This window comes from Tachyglossus aculeatus, chromosome 23, assembly GCF_015852505.1.
Source record: "Tachyglossus aculeatus isolate mTacAcu1 chromosome 23, mTacAcu1.pri, whole genome shotgun sequence".
NCBI lineage: Eukaryota > Metazoa > Chordata > Mammalia > Monotremata > Tachyglossidae > Tachyglossus > Tachyglossus aculeatus.
Genome location: NC_052088.1, coordinates 32344934 through 32364619, shown reverse-complemented (window position 1 = coordinate 32364619; position 19686 = coordinate 32344934). Strand labels below are relative to the sequence as shown.

The window sequence follows — 19686 nt, the reverse complement described above, 5'->3', positions numbered from 1 at the left end:
AAACTATAAGGTAGGGAGATTAGAGACCAATTGTGGAAATTCTCCTGGAGATGGGATTTCAGGAGGACTTTGAAGGTGGGGAGAGTTGTGGTCTGTCAGAAAAGAAGCGGATGGGACTTCCAGGCAAGAAGAAGGAGGTGAGCAAGGAATCAACAGTGGGAGAGATGAGAATGAGGCACAGTGAGGAGGCTTACTTGAGAGGAATTAATCAGTGGTAATAACTGAGTGCTCATTGTGTGTGGAGCACTGTACTAAGCACTTGGGCACAACAGAGCCGGTAGACATGTTCCCTGCCCATAAGGGACTTCAGTGTAGAAGGGAAGACAGACATTAAAATAGACAAATTACTGAAGTATACACAAGGAATGAAGGGTATGAGCTGGGGTGTAGTAGGAGAAGAGAGTGGAAAAATAGATCAGGAGTTTCTGCTTAATGCAGAGAGGAATGGGTACACATTGGAAGCTTTTGAAGAGTGGGGAGGCATGTTCAAATGATGTTTTAGAAAAGTGCTTCGGGCAGAAGGATGAAGTATGGATTGGAGGGGGAGAAGCTGGAGGCAGGGTGACCAGTGAGGAGACTGATGCAGCAGTCAAGCCTGGATTTGTCTAGTGCCCAGACAAGCATGATGATAGTTTGGATGCAAGGAAGAGGTGGATCCTATGAGTGCAGTGAGAAGCACTGTGGCCTAGTGGAAAGAACACAGGCCTGGGAGTCAGGAGGACCTGGGTTCTAATCCCAGTTTCGCCACTTGTCTGCTGTGCGACCTTGGGCATGTCACTTAACTTGTCAGTGCCTCTCTTACCTCATGGGTAAAATGGGGATTTTGAACTGTGAGCCCCTTGTGGGACATGGATTGGGTCCAACTTGATTATCCTGTATCTATCCCAGTGCTCACTGTGGGCAGGGAATGTGGCTGTCGTGTTGTCCTCTCCCAAGGGTTTAGTACACAGTAAGTGCTCAATAAATATAATTGAATGAATGAATGAAGTCTCACCCAGCCTCATGCTCTCTCACCTTGGAGAGACAGTTAAAGCAGGTGGGCTGCAACACAATCACCAAACAAGCCAAACCTGCGATGGAACTAAATGCAGCCCAAGGGAATCAGCTGCTTGTGTCTATAGGGATGTTTATAACTGTGGGGTTTATTAAGTGCTTACTATGTGCCAAGCATTGTCCAAAGCAGTGAGGTAGATGTGAGATAATCAAGTTGGACACAGTCTCTATCCCACTTGGGGCTCAGTCTAAGGAGGAGGGAGAAGAGAATTGAACCCTCATTTTACTGTGAGCCCCACATGAGGCAAGGGACTATTTCTAGTATCCACCCCAGGGTTTAGTACAGTGCCTGGAAATAGTGCTGAGCAAACATCAAATGTTACTGTTATTATTACTATTATCTAATTGTATTATATCTATCCCACTGCTTCACACAGTGTTTGTTGTATAGTAACAAATACCTCAAATCCCAACAGTGGCACACTATTGATTATGTAGTATGACAGAGAGCCAGAGATCTAAGGAAGCTTTCAACTACTGTTGCTCTGCAAGCCATGATCACTGTCTCCAGTGACCAAATAAAGATTTTTAAAGAGGGTTGACAGCATCATCTATATAAATGGGGCCTTCAATCACCATAAAACTGTTTCCCCTGGAGGGTCTATTTGAGTTTTCTTTTTACATCTAGTTGCTGACATTTGGATGGCATAGGGAGGAAGACCAAAATCCTTTTGTTTGACAGCTGGGCCTGTTTTTCCATAATTATTGCCTCAGGATACAAGTTGGGTTGATGAAAACAAAGAAAAAAAACAGCACTCTAGCCATGAGAAAGGAAGTCTTGCTTTTTTCGGCATCCAAAAGAGGATTAAAATGACAGAACTTTTCAATACTGTGGAGAACTTTTCTCTCAATCGAATACTTATGGTATTATTTATTTAGTATTAGTATGGTATTTATTGAGCAATTACTATGAACTGTACTAAGCACTTATTTTATATAAAGGAAAACTGAAACCCAGAAAATTTGTCAGCTATCTGTGGTGAAGTAGGTACCTTTTTCGCTTACCGATTTTATTTCAGGGTATCTGACTGGCTCTTTTTGGATTTCAAAACTCCATCACATCTTTGTGTTTTTTCTCCCTTCAGGAAATCGTCAACTTCAACTGCCGCAAACTGGTGGCCACAATGCCTCTGTTCGCCAATGCCGATCCGAATTTTGTTACTGCCATGCTGAGCAAGTTGAGGTTTGAGGTTTTCCAACCCGGAGATTACATCATTCGAGAAGGTGCCGTGGGCAAAAAAATGTATTTCATCCAACATGGAGTTGCCGGCGTCATCACCAAATCCAGTAAAGAGATGAAGCTGACAGATGGATCCTACTTTGGAGGTGAGTTGAAAAAAAGAAGATGGCAATGAATAAAACATCTAGGTTAGATGAGTCATTTACTCAAGCTGCTTGGAAGTGCTATAATTGAACTTCTTGTTGGTGGTCAACAATTGATGGGGGAATTAGTCAAAGGCCATGAAGTAGAAAATGGGTGGTTTCTTATTTAAAGTTGAGAATCAAATCAGGCTGTATTTCAGGGAAATTGAGACTTGTGGTTACTAAGAGGGCATCTCTGATTTACAAAAAGAATGCTGATTTTCAGGCAAATGTTGTGATTGGCCATTTGAAGCAGGTGGTATTGGGAGTGGGCGATGAGCGATGGGCAGAGATGTCACTGATGATGATTAAGAATCCCTTCCACATCGAAAGCATGGAAGAGTTGCCCTTCACTGCCCTGTTGCATCTGTGACTGTGTAGCATGATGGATAGAGCATTGTCTTGAGAGTCAGAGGGTCCTGGGTTCTAATCGCTGAGAGGCAGCGTGGCTTAGTGGAAAAAGCACGGACTTGGGAGTCAGAGGATGTGGGTTCTAATCCCAGCTCTGCCACTTGTCTGCTGTGTGACCTTGGGCAAGTCGCATAACTTCTCTGTGCCTCAGTTACCTCACCTATAAAATGGGGCTTAAGACTGTGAACCCCAGGTGGGACAACCTGATTACCTTTTATCTACCCCAGCCTTTAGAGTAGTGCTTGGCATATAGTAAGTACTTAACAAATACCATTATTATTATTATTATTAATAATCCCCAGCTGCACCATGTGTCTGTTTTGTGACCTTGGGCAAGTTATTTCACTTCTCCTTGCCTCGGTTACCTCATTATGGAAAATGGGGATTAAGACTGTGAGCCCCATGTGGGAAAGGGACTGTGTCCAACCTGATTCGCTTGTATCCACCCCAGTGCTTATACAGTGCCTGGCACATAGTAAGTGCCAAACAAGTACCATTATTATTATTATTATTATTATTATTATTATTATTATTATTATTATTATTATTATCCCTGTTTGAACATCTAGCAGGATCTTCCTGTCATAATCTGAAGCCACAAGGGGAAAATTCAACCCAATTTGTTTTGGAAGCAAAGCATCACATTTTCTAAGCTTAATAAAAATAATAATAATAATAATAATAGTTCTGATGTTTATTAAGCACTTACTGTGTGCAGACACTGTGCTAAGCTCTTGGAAGAGCACAATAAAATGATAAACAGACACATTCCTTGCCTTAAGCGCTGGGATACCTACAAGGTTGGACAAAGTCCCTGTCCTAAATGGAGCTCACAGTCTAAGTAGGAGGGAAAACAGGAATTGAATCCCCATTTCACAGATGAGGAAACTGAGGTGCCGAGAAGTCAGGTTATTTGCCCACAGCAGGGAGGTGGCAGAGGTGGGATCAGAGCCCAGGTCTTCTGACTCCTAGGCGTGCAGTCTTTCCACTCTGCCGTGCTGTTTCCCAATTCAAGATTGACGGGATGCATTTGACTCCTCCTAAGGAATAAGCTCATTGTGGGAATGTGCCTTTTATATTGCTGCCCTGTACTCCCCCAAGCGCTTAGTGCAGTGCTCTGCACACAGTAAATACGATTGATCAATCTAGCATTCTATAAGAGGTCTGATGCCTGCTGTAAAGCCTCGGTGAAATGAAGCAGCATGGCATAGTGGATAGAGCACGGGCCTGGGAGACAGAAGGACATGAGTTCTAATCCCAGCTCCGCCACTTCTCTGCGGTATGGCCTTGGGTAAGTCACTTCACTTCTCTGGGCCTCAATTACCTCATCTGTAAAATGGGGATTAAGACTATGAGCCCCACATGGGACAGGGACTGTATCCAACCTGATTTCCTTGTAATAATAATAATAATGGCATTTGTTAAATGCCTACTACATGCACAGCACTGTTCTAAACACTGGATCTTCCCCAGCACTTAATATAGTGCCTGGCATATAGTAAGAGCTTAACAAATGCCACAATTATTATTATTATCATTTATCTACTTGAAAATCATCGCATTTCTTATCATCAAGAAGCTTTGTCCCACTCAGTGCTGTGTCACTGACTCCGTATCTGGCAAGATTCTCTGCAGCGAGTCCCATTCCCCTTATCAGACAGTTGCTGATCTCATCCTCCTGTAGTAAGTATCCTGGCGGTCCATATTCTTAAATAGGGCCAGTCAGCAGTCACCCAGAGCATCACAGAAAGGGACTGGTCCTGTTTCTTCAGTCACGTAATAGATGGTACTTATTGAGCGTCTAGTACAGCAACTACTTCAGCAACCGTGTCCTGAGCTGGTGGCCCCCAAGGTACATGAAAGAGAAGAGAACTACAGCTTTCTGCCTATTTCTGTTCTTTTCTCACTGGTTTGTCAGTTTTAGAATGTTCTATGACGCCAAAATGGGTGTCAGCCTGTGATTATCTACAAATAGATGCCTCTTCTCTTAGGAAGAGGCGGGGATTTCAGTGGGAAATTATGTCAGACCTTTGCCCAAGAAGTGGAATTTAGAAGAAGTGTGGCCTTGTAGAAAGAGCCCAGGACTGGGAGTCAGGAGAACTGGGTTCATTCATTCATTCAATTGCATTTATCGAGTGCTTACTGTGTGCAGAGCACTGTACTGAGTGCTTGGGAGAGTACGTTATAACAATAGTCAAATTCCCTGCCCACAATGAGCTTACAGTCAAGAGGCGGGGAGACAGACATCAATACAAATAAATAAAATAAAATGACAGATACGTTCATAAGTTCCATGGGGCTGAGAGAGGGGAAGAGCAAAGGGAGCAAGTCAGGGTGACGCAGAAGGGTGTGGGAGAAGAGGAAAAGTGGGGCTTAGTAATAATAATAATAATAATGGTATTTATTAAGCACTTACTATGTGCAAAGCACTGTTCTAAGCACTGGGGAGGTTACAAGTTGATCAAGTTGTCCCATGGGGGGTTCACAGTCTTAATCCCCATTTTACAGATGAGGTAACTGAGGCACAGAGAAGTTAAGTGACTTGCCCAAAGTCACATAGCTGACAATTGGCGGAGCCAAGATTCGAACCCATGACCTCTGACTCCAAAGCCCATGCTTTTTCCATTGAGCCACACTGCTTCTAAATAATGGCATTTGTTAAGCGCTTTCTATGTTCCAAGCACTGTTCTAAGCACTGGGGTAGATACAAGGTAATAGGTTGTCCCATGTGGGGCTCACAGTCTTAAGCCCCATTTTACAGATGAGGGAACTGAGGCAAAGAGAAGTTAAGTGACTTGCCCAGAGTCATGTAGCTGACAAGTAGCGGAGCTGGGATTAGAACCCATGACCTCTGACTCCCAAACCTGGACCCTTTCCACTAAGCCACGCTGCTTCTCTTAGTCTGGGAAGGCCTCTTGGAGGAGATGTGCCTTCAGGAAGGCTTTAAAAGGGGGTGGGGAGTTGAAATCGCAGTGCTGCCACTTACCTGTTGTGTGACTTTGGGTAAGTAACTTCACAGCTCTGTGCCTCAGTTTCCTCATTTTAAAATGGGGATTAAATACCTCCTCTCCCTTCCCCTTAGACCCAGAGCTCTGTCTGGGACAGGACCATGGTCTGACCTAATTATCTTCTCCTTAACCCAGCATTCAGTACATTGCATGGCACGTGGTAAGCAGTTAACAAATACCATTTAAAAATACCATTATATTGAACTGCTTTTAGGGTAACAATAGTTTAGCAAGGGATAAAGGGGTTGTTGTAGTTGCTTTGCTTCTTTGGTACTCTCCTAACCACTTGATATGGTGCTTTCAATTCCATCCACCATTGCTGAATGGATTGTTGCCCAGGGAATAAACATGTGGAAGGGAAAAAAGGCAATGAAAATGGAAAGATTCCAAGAAATAAGCAAAAGAACTTGGTAAAGTATAAGGAGAGGAGCCACAGCTGGAAAAAAAAGGGAGATTAGTAAATGAATCTCTTTTTCAAGATCACAAAGATAGCGATGTTCCGAATAGACTCAACTGTAGGAAAGAATGGGGAAAAGATTAGAAAGTGTACAGAGATGAATATCCCAGGACTACGTGTGAGTTTTCTTTGATAATCTCTCAGGGGTTTCAGGATACTTTCTTGGTTTCTTTTACCACAGAAATCTTCAGGGTTGAGTCTTAGTCAGAATCACTTGTCAATCAATCGCATGGTTTCCTGTGGTTTGAATGTTATTGATGAGCATCCACTTCTTTGGTGACCAACTCACTTCAACTAGTAATGCCACACCACCATGTTTTGAACTATAAAATGTGTAGATCTTTTTGAAAGGAATGACCTCTACCAGATCACTCAGAGGCCAACTGTATATTTAATTCCCAACACTTAAGGAAGTGAGTGGTTTGTAATCTGTTCCCTGAGAGCATCATGACCTAGAAGAACAGGCAGAGTCCTGGGGGTCTGAGGACCTGGGTTCTAAACCTGGCTCTTCCCTTGCCTGCTGTGTTACAGTGGGCAACTCACCTAACTTCTCTCTACCTCAGTTTCATCATCAGTAAAATGGGGATTCAGTAACTGTCCTCCCTCCAACTTAGACTGTGAGGCTCATGTGGGACAGGGATTATGTCCAACCTGATTATCCTTTATCTAACCCAGTACTTAGTACAATGCTTGACACATAGTAAGTGTTCAACTGATACTGTCATTATAGTTCACTCACCTTGTAGATTGTAAGCTCCCTGTATAATTTCAGTGTGGGCAGGGAACATGTCTACCAACTCTGTTACATTGTTCTCTCCTGAGCACTTAGTACAGTGTTCTTCACACTGTACTCAAAAAATAAAATTGATTGACCTTCCTTATCAGTCCCATTGAAAACATTTATTGAGAAACTTATGTGATAGGCACTTTTCCAATTAATAACCTGCATGCTGATTGCAATCTAAATGGATTCAAGATGAATTTAGGCAAGTCAAAAGTAGAAGTGAAGGCTAGGAATGGAGACCGTTCACAAGAGTAATTTTGGAAGAATACAAACACCATTTCAGTTTCATTTTGAGAATACACATAAGTTTGGAGGTAGGTCTAGGAATTACATTGGCTAAGAAGAAGCAAACAGCTTCCATTTTCCTGTGCAGAGTAGAAGTCGAACCTTGACTTTATTTGCAATTTGGTGAGGTTATTCTCCCTTTTATACAATAAGATGTTGGTTGGACGCCATCCTAACAGGACAAATGAACAGCTCTGACTGATGAGAAAAATGCAGAGGAGGAGGAGTTTGGGAGGAGATTGGGAGTGTAATGCAATCTAGAAGCATTTGTGGCTTAATGAATAAAGCCCGGGCCTGGAAGTCAGAGAGGTCTGGGTTCTAATTCTGGCTCCACCACTTGTTGGCTGTGTGATGTTGGGCAACTCACTTAACTTCTCTGTGCCTCAGTTACCTCATCTGTAAAATGGGGATTAAGACTTTGAGCCCCATATGGAACAGGGACTCTGTCCAAACCAATTTGCTTGTAATAATAATAATAATGGCATTTATTAAGTGCTTACTATGTGCAAAGTGCTGTTTTAAGCGCTGGATTCACCCCAGTGCTTAGTACAGTGCCTGACACAGAGTAAGAAGTAAATGCTTAACAAATACCACAATTTTATTATTATTCTCAGCTGGTAGTCAGCACATCGAAGAGATCTTAATGTTTCAGAATTGAGTGTTAATGCACTTTATATGGGGAAATAAAGCACAGCATTTGAAGTGGATCACAAGGGAACATTTGTTACCCGTGGAAGAAGAAATTTCATTTCATCTACCCACTGTATTGTACTCTCCCAACTGCTCTGCACACAATAAGTGTTCAGTAAATACCATTGACTGAGATTCTGTACTGCTGCAGAGAAATCTCATCACTTACTATCACGAGTCAGTGCTCTCCAAAACACCTCAATTGGTGGTTTAGGGCAGAGAGGGTCTGTTTTAACATGCATTGCTTTCAAGTGCCATTTTGCCTTCATTTTCTTTGCTACTCTTCTGAAGGAGATTAAAGTGATTCTTCTGTACCAAGAATAGCTAAGAAACTTGCTGAAGAGTGGACGATTTATCAGTCTCCAACTGCTGGCTACACGTCAGTGTCCATATATAGAACATGATCAGAGGCAGATTCTAGAGGAAAACCCAGCCTGGAGACTAGAAGTATGACAGGCTATGACTCTATTGATGTCATCACACCCTAAAACGACTTAACCTGAATATGGTTTTGGACTTTATTGAGCATTCACTCTGCACCAGGGCACTGTGTTAGGAACTTGGGAGAACTTGCAGTCAGGTGGGGGAAAGAAAGCTTCTGTGGATTGTATGGATACAGTAAAAACAAAAAGAAAAATATTGGTTAAAAACTGTATTGAGCAAAAAATGAAGAAATGGAATTAATAAATCTATAGACACATAAGCATCAATTGGCTAATGGCCTGATCCGATTAAAGGTGTAGAAAGAAGGGAAGAAGAGGAGGTCAGTTTTAGCCGTGTTAAGTTGAAGATGCCGGCAGGATATCTGTGTCATTCATTCATTCAGTCGTATTTATTGAGTGCTTACTGTGTACAGAGCACTGTACTAAGTCTAATGAGCTGGTGGCAATGGCAAAACTGGTGTGATTAATAGCTATAAGAGGCAGAATCTTGTCTTATGCTATCTAGTCATCTCCGACTCATAACGATGTCATGGACACATCTCTCCCAGAATGCTCCACTTCCATCTGCAATCAATAGGCAGAATCAGCAACTTCAAGATCATTGTTTTTAGGTGTGAGATGTGCCTTGTTGCAGGTGCTCATTATTATTTGGATATTTCTATAAAATCTGTAGATGCCTTAATCATCATTGGGAAGCAGCGTGGCTCAGTGGAAATAGCTTGGGCTTAGGAGTCAGAGGTCATGGGTTCTATTCCCGGCTCCGCCACTTAGCTGTGTGACTTTGGGCAAGTAACTTAACTACTCTGGGCCTCGGTTACCTCATCTGTGAAATGGGGATTAAGATTGTGAGCTCCACGTGGGACAACCTAATCACCTTGTATCCTCCCCAGCGCTTAGAACAGTGCTTTGCACATAAGTGCTTAACAAATTTCATCATTATTATTATTATTATCATAATAAATATGTACATATAGACACAAGTGCTGCGGGGCCGGGGGGTAGAGCCAAGGGAGGGAGTTGGGGTAATGGGGAAGGGAGGAGGAGCAGAGGAAAAGGGGGGCTCAGTCTGGGAAGGCCTCCTGGAGGAGGTGAGCTTTAAGTAGGGCTTTGAAAGGGGTAAGTGATGATCTTCTGTCTATGCCAGCGTTTAGCACAGTACAGGACCTAACAAATATCAAATACCAAAAATTACCAATACAAATTACAAATACCAGTGGTAGTTGTAGGTGCTCATTAAAGTGGAGGTGGCCAAGAAATTCGATTGGTTGATTATTGTACTACTCTGCTCACAAAAGATGGTTTATGAATGTTTTTCAGGAGCATTACAGAGTAGACCCATAGCAAATTTGTTCATCCCTTAAGGAAAGAGATTAATGAACATCATATATAATTGTATATTCTGCAAAAGAAATGTAGCATGTAAAAACTCTATGAGCTGGGAGAAGTACCTTAAGGTCACTAGTCCTGCCCCTGGAGCTGACTGTCTCCAGGCAGATTTCTCTGTCACCATTCAAGGCTACAAATCACACACCTCAAGGTCTTCTAAGAAGGTGATTCCCCACCTTCCTTAGAAACCTCTTTGAATCCTTAATAAACTTGGCTAGAGGTCTTTGATTTCTCCAACTGCAATTTAAGCTGGCAGAAGGTGGTAAATGGTTAACCTCTTCCGTAACTACACCAAGAAAATTCTATGGTTACGCGTACCAGAATGATTTTATGACAGAAGATGGGACATTCTGAAGAGAATGTGTCCATGGAGTTGCTGTGAGTTGGAAGTGACTCGATGGAATTTGAAGTAAATTCAAGCTTGATCAATCAATGGTATTTATTAAGCACTTACCAAGTTCAAGAGCACTGTACTAAGCTCTTAGGAGACTACAATTTAACAGAGTTGGTAGATGCTTTCCCTGTCCAAGAGGAACTCGGTTTGGAGGGCAGCATGGCTTAGTGGAAAGAGCACAGGCTTGGGAGTCAGAGGTTGTGGGTTCTAATCCCGGCTCCACCACTTGTCAGCTCTGTGACTTTGGGCGAGTCACTTAACTTTTCTTTGCCTCAGTTATCATATCTGTAAAATGGGGATTAAGACTGAGAGCCCCACGTGGGACAACCTGATAACCTTGTATGTACCCCAGCGCTTAGAACAGTGATTGGCACATAGTAAGTGCTTAACAAATACCATCATTACTATTATCATTATTAATCATTATTATTATTATTCACTCCTGTTTCTTATCCAGGATCAATAGGAAACTGCTACCAGGTGGTCACCTTCCTAGAGTAGTTTTTTATGTTATCATCAGCCCTCCCTCAACCTTCTTGTCTTTCAGTGAAATAATATTAATAGCCTCAACCTTTACTCCTGGATCCATAAGTCTTATTTTACAATTCTAGGCTCATTTCTGTTTGTCTTTGTTGCACCCAATCTTTCAGTTGGAGTCCAAAGGTGCAGCATTAGAAGGGCAAAGCAGAGGTCTCCCTTTCATTATGTCATTCAATTTTATGTATTGAGTGCTTACTGCGTGTGGAGCAAGCACTATACTAAGCAGTTGGTAGAGTACAGTACAACAATCAGCAGACATATTCCCTGCCCACAAGGAGCTTACAGCCTGGAATCTCCCTGCCCTTCCTAGGAGTATCAGGGCAAAGAATGATTTAGTATCCGTCGCCCCGTGGTCTTTTCAGCTTCAGAGATCTTGGAATTGATCCACACCCTCTCTAATGAAAAGGGATTGTTCTAGACTGTAAGCACCTTGTGGGGAGGGAACATGTCTACCAACTCTGCTATACTATACTCTCCGAAGTGCTTAGCACAGCAGGGCTTAGTGCCCAGGCCTGGGAGTCGGAAAGACCTGGGGGCTAAACCCGGCTCCTCTACATGTCTGCCATGTGACCTTAGGCAAGTCACTTAACTTCTCTGGCCCTCACAGATAAAATGGGGATTAAGAATGTGAACAGCATGTGGGACAGGGACTGTGTCCAACCTAATTAACTCATATCTACCCCATGCTTAGAACAGCCTTAGGCACATACTTAACTGCTTAACAAGTACCATAATAATAATAATTATTATTATTATTATTATTATCATGATTATTATTATTACAGTACTCTGCATACAGCACGCACTCCATAAATACCGTTGATTGATTGATTGATCTTGGGAAGTCAGACAGGGGAAGGCTGGTTGGAGCAGCAGATGGCTCCAGGGTCCCAGATGGGGTGGGGGCAACTAGCCATGTGGCTAAAGCTTTCCTGCTTCTGTCACTTGGCTGCTATGTGACCTTGGGCAAATCACTTAGTTTGGGCCTGAGTTCCCTCACCTGTGAAATGAGGATTCATTATTAGTTCTCCCTCCTACTTATAATGTGAGCACCATATGTGACCTGATGATCTTGTGTCTATCCCAGTGCGTAGAACATAGTAAATGCTTCAAATACCACAATTATTATGATTATTTCTGTCAACTGAGCATCACTGAAGAGGAAACAAAAGGAGCACAATGTGGGAAGTTGTCTGTACCATGGCCTACTGGAAAGAGCATGGGCCTGAGAGTCAGGCGACCTGGGTTCTATTCCCAGCTCTGCCCAGTGTTTGCTGTGTGACCTTGGCCACGTCACTTAATTTCTCTGTGCCTCAGTTTCCTCCACTGCAAAATGGGGATTCGATACCTTTTCTCCCTCCTACTGTGAACCCCATGCGGGACAGGGACTGTGTCTGACATAATTAATTTAATAATAATGATAATGATAGTATTTGTTAAGTGCTTACTATGTGCCAAGCACTGTTCTAAGCGCTGAGGTCGATGCAAGGTAATCAGGTTGTCCCAAGTGGGGCTCACAGTCTTAATCGCCATTTTACAGATGAGGTAACTGAGGCCCAGAGAAGTGAAATGACTTGTCCAAAGTCACACAGCTAACAAGTGGCAGAGCTGGGATTAGAACCCATGACCTCTGACTCCCAAGTCCGCTCTCTTTCCACAAAGACACACTGCTCATTTAGAACATCGTTCAACATATCATAAGTGCTTAACCACTATCATAAAATAAATAAATAAGTAGCTGTAAGACTTCATTCAGTCGTATTTATTGAGTGCTGTCTACTAAAGCACTGTACTAAGCACTTGGGAGAGTACCATAAATAACAATAAACAGACACATTCTCTGCCCTTGAGCTGAATTGTCTAGGCTAGAAGATGGCCACTGGACTGGAAGCTCCTTGTGGGTAGGAAACACTTCTACCAACTGGGTTGTATAGTATTTTCCCAAGTATGCGTACTCTCTGCACACAGTAAGTGCTCAATAAATACCATTGATTGATCGATTGATTGGTTAGCCTGTAGCCCACCTAGGTTGGTGGGGTTTAAACCCCTCCCATGCATTACTGACCAATTCCCTTTTGGTAGGCAGAAAAAATGATAACTGGACTTCTTGCAAAATCCATCATGCCACATTTATGTGGAGTCTGCTGTTATCTCTCATCCGTGACTGATGAGTGAGCATGGGTAAGGACTTTTACGTTCCTGGAATGAAAGATGCTCTTGATGTAGAAAGAATTAGTCCTGCTGGGACATAGTCTCCAGAGGTATGATATCACAGGATTTTATTTTTGGAAGGACCAAATGGTGGAGAAGTGCATTTTGAGGATTCATCTGGCTCTTCCTTTGATTCATTCATCAGGATTCATTGTGTGCAGAGCACTCTAGTGGGCGCTTGAGAAACTGTAGGATAGATTGATCAAGGGCTTGCCATTTTATAATAATAATAATAATGATGATAATAATAATAATGGCATTTATTAAGCACTTACTATGTGCAAAGCAGTGTTCTAAGCGCTGGGGAGGTTACAAGGTGATCGGGTTGTCCCACGGGGGGCTCACAGTCTTAATCCCCATTTTACAGATGAGGTAACTGAGGCCCAGAGAAGTTAAATGACTTGCTCAGTGTCTCACAGCTGACAATTGGCAGAGCCAGGATTTGAACCCATGACCTCTAACTCCAAAGCCCGTGCTCTTTCCACTGAGCCACACTGCTTCTCTATGGTGGAGATAGGCAGACACAAATTGTATGCCTACCGGTGAGCAAACATACAGTGACAAAACAAATATATCAGTGACTACCTAAATTCAGGGCCTAGTGGAAAAAGCACTGCCAGGGAGTCAGAGGACCTGGTTTCTACTCCCGGCTCCACCATTTACCTGTTGTGTCACCTTGGGCAAGTCATTTAACTTCTCTGGGCCTCAGTTACCTCCTCTATTAAAAATGGGGTTAAGATTGTGAACCCCATATGGGACAGGGACTGTGTCCAATCTGATCAATCTGATTATCTTCTATGAGAAACTGCATGGCTCACTGGAAAGAGCCCGGGCTTTGGAGTCAGAGGTCATGGGTTCAAATCCTGACTCCGCCAATTGTCAGCTGTGTGACTTTGGGCAAGTCACTTAACTTCTCTGGGCCTCAGTTACCCCATCTGTAAAATGGGGATTAATACTGTGAGCCCCCCCCATGGGACAACCTGATCACCTTGTAACCTCCCCAGTGCTTAGAACAGTGCTTTGCACATACTAAGCGCTTAATAAATGCCATTATTATTATTGTATCTATCCTAGTGCTTAGTACAATGCTTGGCACATAGTAAATGCTTAACAAATACCACAGTTTATTACTATAATAACTATTATTATTACATTGGAATAAACAGGTGCTGTGGGTGGCTATTGAAAAGACATTAATTAATTCATTCAGTCATTTATTGAGTGCTTACTATGTGCAAAGCACTGTACTAAGCACTTGGTACAGTACAATCCAACAACAAACAGACACATGAACTGAGAGGTAGTAATTCATTGGGGTATGTCTGTTGGAGAGGTAGGTTTTCTGAGAAGGCTTTAAAGGGAGTCTAGCAGATTTAAAGGAAGAGATGTTTCCCAGCTGGGCAGATGGCTTTGTCAGTAGCATAGAGATAGAGTAGAGAGCAAGGAACGATAATAATTGTGAAGTAGGCTGGCCTAGTGGTTAGAGCAAGGGTCTGGATTTAGAAGGACCTGGATTCTAATTCCTTCTCCGCTACTTGTCTGCTATGTGACTTTGAGCAAACCGCTTAACTTCTCTGTGCTTCAGTTGGCTCACCTGTAAAATGGGCATTAATACTGCGAGGCCCGTATGGTACCTGGACTCTTTCTAACCTTGATTAGCTTGTATTGACCCCAGCACTTAATACAGTGCCTGGCACATTGTAAGCACTTAACAAATACCCTAAAGAAATTGTGGTATTTAAGTGCTTATGGTGCAAGCGCTGCTCTAAGTGCTAGGAAAGGTACAAGGTAAATAAGTCAGCCCCTGTCCCACACAGAGCTCACCATCTAAAATAGGAGGGAGAACAGGTATTGAATCCCCATTTTGCCGTAACTGAGGCAAAGAGAAGTTAAATGACTGCCTAAGGTCACACAGCACGCATGTGGTAGATCCAGAATTAGAACCCAGGTCCTCTGAGTCCCAGGCCTGTGTTCTTTCCACTAGGCCGGGCTGCTTTCGTGCTTGAGTTTCTGCTTTATGTGGGGTGGGATGAGAAATCACTGAAAGGCCGTGATCAACTCTGTCAAAGGGAGGAGCAGACGAGAATTAAACAGAACCTGTCCACCCAAAATTATTTTGACATCATATCTCTTTTCCTCCCATCCTGCATTTCTATATCTGGGATGGGATTAGATAGGGGATCTAGGATTTTCCTGAGCAGGGTTGGGTGTGTGATAGGGCAGAGAAGCAGCATGGCCCAGTGGAAAGAGCACAGGCGTGGGGGTCAGAAGGTCATGGGGTCTAATCCTGAGCCGACACTTGTGTGCTGTGTGACCTTGGGCAAGTCGATTTACTTCTCCATGCCTCAGTTACCTCATCTGTAAAATGGGGATTGAGACAGCTCCACGTGGCACAGGAACTGTGCCCAACACGATTTGCTTAAATTCACCCCAGCGCTTAGAACAGTGACTGGCACATAGTAAGTGCTTAACACATATTGCAATTAATATGATTATTATTATTATTATTAAGGGGCATTCATTCATTCAATCATATTTATTGAGCACTAACTGTGGCAGAGCACGGTACTAAGCGCTTGGACGCTTGGAAAGTACAAGTCAGCAACATATGGAGACAGTCCCTACCCAACAATGGGCTCACAGTCTAGAAGCGGGAGACAGACAACAAAACATGTAGACGGGTGTCAATATTGTCAGAATAAATAGAATTATAGCTATATGAAGGATGCTCGAAGAGGAGCTAATTGGGATTCTGGAGGCCATTTTAACCACCATAAACCATAGTCATCCATGTAACTTTCCCATAGTCATCCCATTTTTTTAAATGCTTTTAAGTATTGCTTGGGCTCTCCTTTCCTCTAAAGTGTTTGTCTTCGAGAAGAAAGCAGACTGTAAACTCACTATGGGCAGGGAGCATATCTGTTTATTGTCGTACCATACTCTCCCAAGTGCTTAGTACAGTGCTCTGCATACAGTAAGCACTCAATAAATACTATAGAGTGAATAATTGAGTGAATCATAAACCGAAAGGTTTTGGAGGGTAGTCAGGCCACTGGCATCAAGTCAATGCTCATCACCTCACACCTGTCCCGGGCAGTCATATGAAGTGACTGGATGATACCCAAATTTCTTCTCTATGATGAGCTGCAATGGGATTATTGTAGAAAAGATGGACAGACAAAAACATTGTAAAAATGCAATCAAAACCTCAAGCAGTGTTGCCTAGATGTGGACAGAGGGGAGACTGTGGAAGAGGACAGTTGAGAAGCAGTGTGGTCTGGTAGAAAGAGCTTCTAGACTGTGAGCCCGCTGTTGGGTAGTGACCGTCTCTATATGTTGCCAACTTGCACTTCCCAAGCGCTTAGTACAGTGCTCTGCACACAGTAAGCGCTCAATAAATAAAATTGAATGAATGAATGAATGAACAGGCCTGGGAGTCAGAGGACCTGGATTCTTATCCCTGCTCCTTTTGTGTGACCTTAGGAAAGTCACTTTACTTTTCCATTCCTGTTTCCTTATTGGGAAAATAGGGATTCAGTGCCTGTTAATTAATTTATTAATGATGGCATTTGTTAAGCACTTACTATGTGCCAAGCACTGTTCTAAGCACTGGGGAGGATACAAGGTGATCAGATTGTCCCACGTGGGGCTCACAGTCTAGGCCATGGTGCTTATTTTAATAAATACCACAATTATTATTATTATTAGAGGTATCATTTAGTGGAGCTTTGGAGACCTTGTCAGCCTGTGCTTAGCTGGTAAGACAGGGCCCTGAAGTTTGAGGGTGACCATGCCAGGTGGGTCTCTTGGTCAGTCTCTTCCCTTTCCTGAATCTCCCCCAGATGCAACCCTTTCCTCATATGCCAAGATCCTACTCAAATCCCTCACCAAACAGGGAGCCTTCCTACCCAAGGAGGATTGCTAAGGATCTCTGCCCCACCGTAAATCTGACTACTGACCTGTCCAATCAGGAAAGAAAATAAAATGAAAAGAGAAAAAAAAAAAACCCTTCAAATAACCATAATTGTGTATTCTCCTCTAAACTTTAAATTATTGAGGGCGGGGCTCTTCTCTCCTAACTCTATTATAGTCTCTCAACCATATGTTTCTGAATAGAGTTAGTGCAAATACCATTAATTTGATTGATGAACATTCAATATTTGTTATTTGAGATTCCTTCTTACAATGTAATCCCCTTCATGATAAGAACAATTTCTTTTGAACCTTGTAAACATACCTGGAATTATCTGTAGAAACTTACCTACCCAAAACTAACTCCCTCTTCTACTGCCCTAGAGCCCTCCCCCTCCTTCATTTCTTCCCTTCCCCATTTTTCGATCCCTTTCCCTCTGTATCATCTTTCCCACTTTTTACCTTTAGCAATACTTTCTTGGAACTCAGTAGAAGATGTTTCTGATGACTGGGTATGTTTTTTTGTTGTGGTGTTTTGTTCTTTTTAAAACCAAGCAACCACTTTATCAGGCAATCACAAATGGATTTTTTTTTTTTTGCAATCAGTGCCTGGAAACAATCTTTGTGTCTGAGTCATAATACTGCAGTTTTTTTGCTTGCTTGCCTAAGGAACTCAAAGTTTCTGTGATTACCTTCCCCTAAAGCATTTGTCAGGATCCATACAATGAACAATGGCATTTACTGAGTGTTATCTCTGTGCAGAACACTGTATTGGCCACTTGGGAAAGTACCACAAAGTAAGTAGACATGATCACTTCCCTTTCAGTGAGAGAATCCTTAGAGCCACTTGGGAGATGGCTCTCCTTTCTTCCTCCTATTCTGTGCTGAGCTCATGGGGTACAGTTGTTCTGGTCTGCTTCTTGCCCTTCCTCTGCATGCACTCAAAATGATTTTTTGTCAGCACATGTAAAATCTCTGTCACAATTAATCAAGCAATCGTATTTATTGAGCGCTTACTGTGTGCAGAGCACTGTACTAAGCACTTGGGAAGTACAATCAATCATATTTATTGAGCGCTGACAGTGCGCAGAGCATTGGAGTAAGCACTCTGGAGAGTACAGTATAACAATTATAGACACATTCCCTGCTAGAGCTTACAGTCTAGAGGGGGAGACAGACATTAATATAAATAAATATATTATGGATATGTACAGAGTGGGGCTGGGAGGAAGGACGAATAAAAGAAGCAAGTTAGGGTAACTCAGAAAGGAGTTGAAGAAGAGGAAAAGGGCTTAGTCAGGGAAGGCCTCTTGGAGGAGATGTGCCTTCAGTAAGGCTTCGAAGTGGAGGGAGAGTAATTGTCTGTCAGATGTGAAGAGGGATGGTGTTTCAGGCCAGAGGTGGGATGTGGGCAAGAGGTTGGCAGCAAGATAGATGAGATAGAGGGTAGCATGGTCTCCTCAGAAGGTCATCTCACTTTATTAAAGCCACTCAGTCTCAGTTGCAGGTCCAAGACTATGGAGCCATGCTCTCCACAAAGATCAGGTTCTGGTGCCAAGAGAGGGAGATCTGGGCCTCATGTCAAAGCCAACTAATGCTGGAGTCCAAAGGTCAGTGACTGGGATCTGATGATTTATAAACCTTTAGTGTCTGTCTCCCCTTGTGAGGTGGTATGCTTCTTCAGGGCAGGAATCATGTCTACTATCTCTATCATACTCTGCCTAGAGCTTAGTGCAGTGCTCTGCACACAGTAGACTTTAGTTTCTCAAGGGCAGGGATCGTGGGTACTCACTCTATTGTACCCTCCCAAGCACTTAGTACAGTGGTTTGTCCACATTAAGTACTCAATAAATATCATCTATTGATTCAATCATTCATTGGGAGAGAGTTCTTTAGGGTAAATTAGGGTGCAGCTGATGGGCCAGAACCTAAAAAGTGAACTAAAGTGTGCTAAGCACTTGGGAGACTGCGATACAACAGAGGTGGTAGACACATTCCCTGCCCACAATCAGCTTTCAGTCTGGAGGGGGAACTTATGTGCAACACTCTCTGGTTGGAAAAAGCACAGTCCTGGGAGCAGGAAGGGTCTGATAGCATATACAACTGAGGGTAGTTGCAGAAATTAGTGTACATTGCTGGTACATCTTCCTAAATGCAGTAGGTCAATCTCTCCAAAACAAACTCCAAATGAGTGTTTTGGTGTTTTAACACTGAACAGGTCTAAGGGAATATTATTTTAGCAAACATTTTGTTTTCTATACATTTTCCCTAGGTAGGCTCAAAAATAAAGGAGTCCACATTTAAAAAAATTTCCAAACAAGATTATTCAGTTCTGTGCTTGTAGAAGTTTATCTCTCTTTGAGAGATCTGAGAAGGCAGTTTTCTCTTCATTTGCTTGAGTTATGAGTTGTTCACATCTAAGAGTGAATTCTCGAACTTTGAATGCCAAAACAGTCTCTATTTTGACCTCCCTATTGACTGTCGAGTCCTTCCCATCTTTGAATTTATCCTCCAAAAGAAACTCTATTCCTCGGAATAGTTCAGTAAAAAGATGGACCCATATTAAGTGGCTGTGTTCAGTCTGTTATAGGTAGGGAAGTACATTGAGAGAAACAGTGTTCTGCACCCAGTAAGCGCTCAATAAATACAATTGACTGTGTGGTCTAGTGGGTAGAGCATGGTCTGGGTGTCAGAAGGACATAGATTCTAATCCTGACCGCCACTTGTCTGCTGTGTGAGCTTGGACTAGT

General features: G+C 42.8%; 1 protein-coding gene across 1 annotated transcript in view; it reads left to right on the top strand.

The window, feature by feature from the left end:
- Positions 1-19686, top strand: part of HCN1 (hyperpolarization activated cyclic nucleotide gated potassium channel 1) — a 363494-nt gene that overhangs the window by 312482 nt on the left and 31326 nt on the right. The window contains exon 6 of the mRNA XM_038765920.1: positions 2139-2379. Within this exon, the coding sequence (XP_038621848.1) occupies positions 2139-2379 (241 nt within the window). The remainder of the gene's footprint in view (positions 1-2138; positions 2380-19686) is intronic.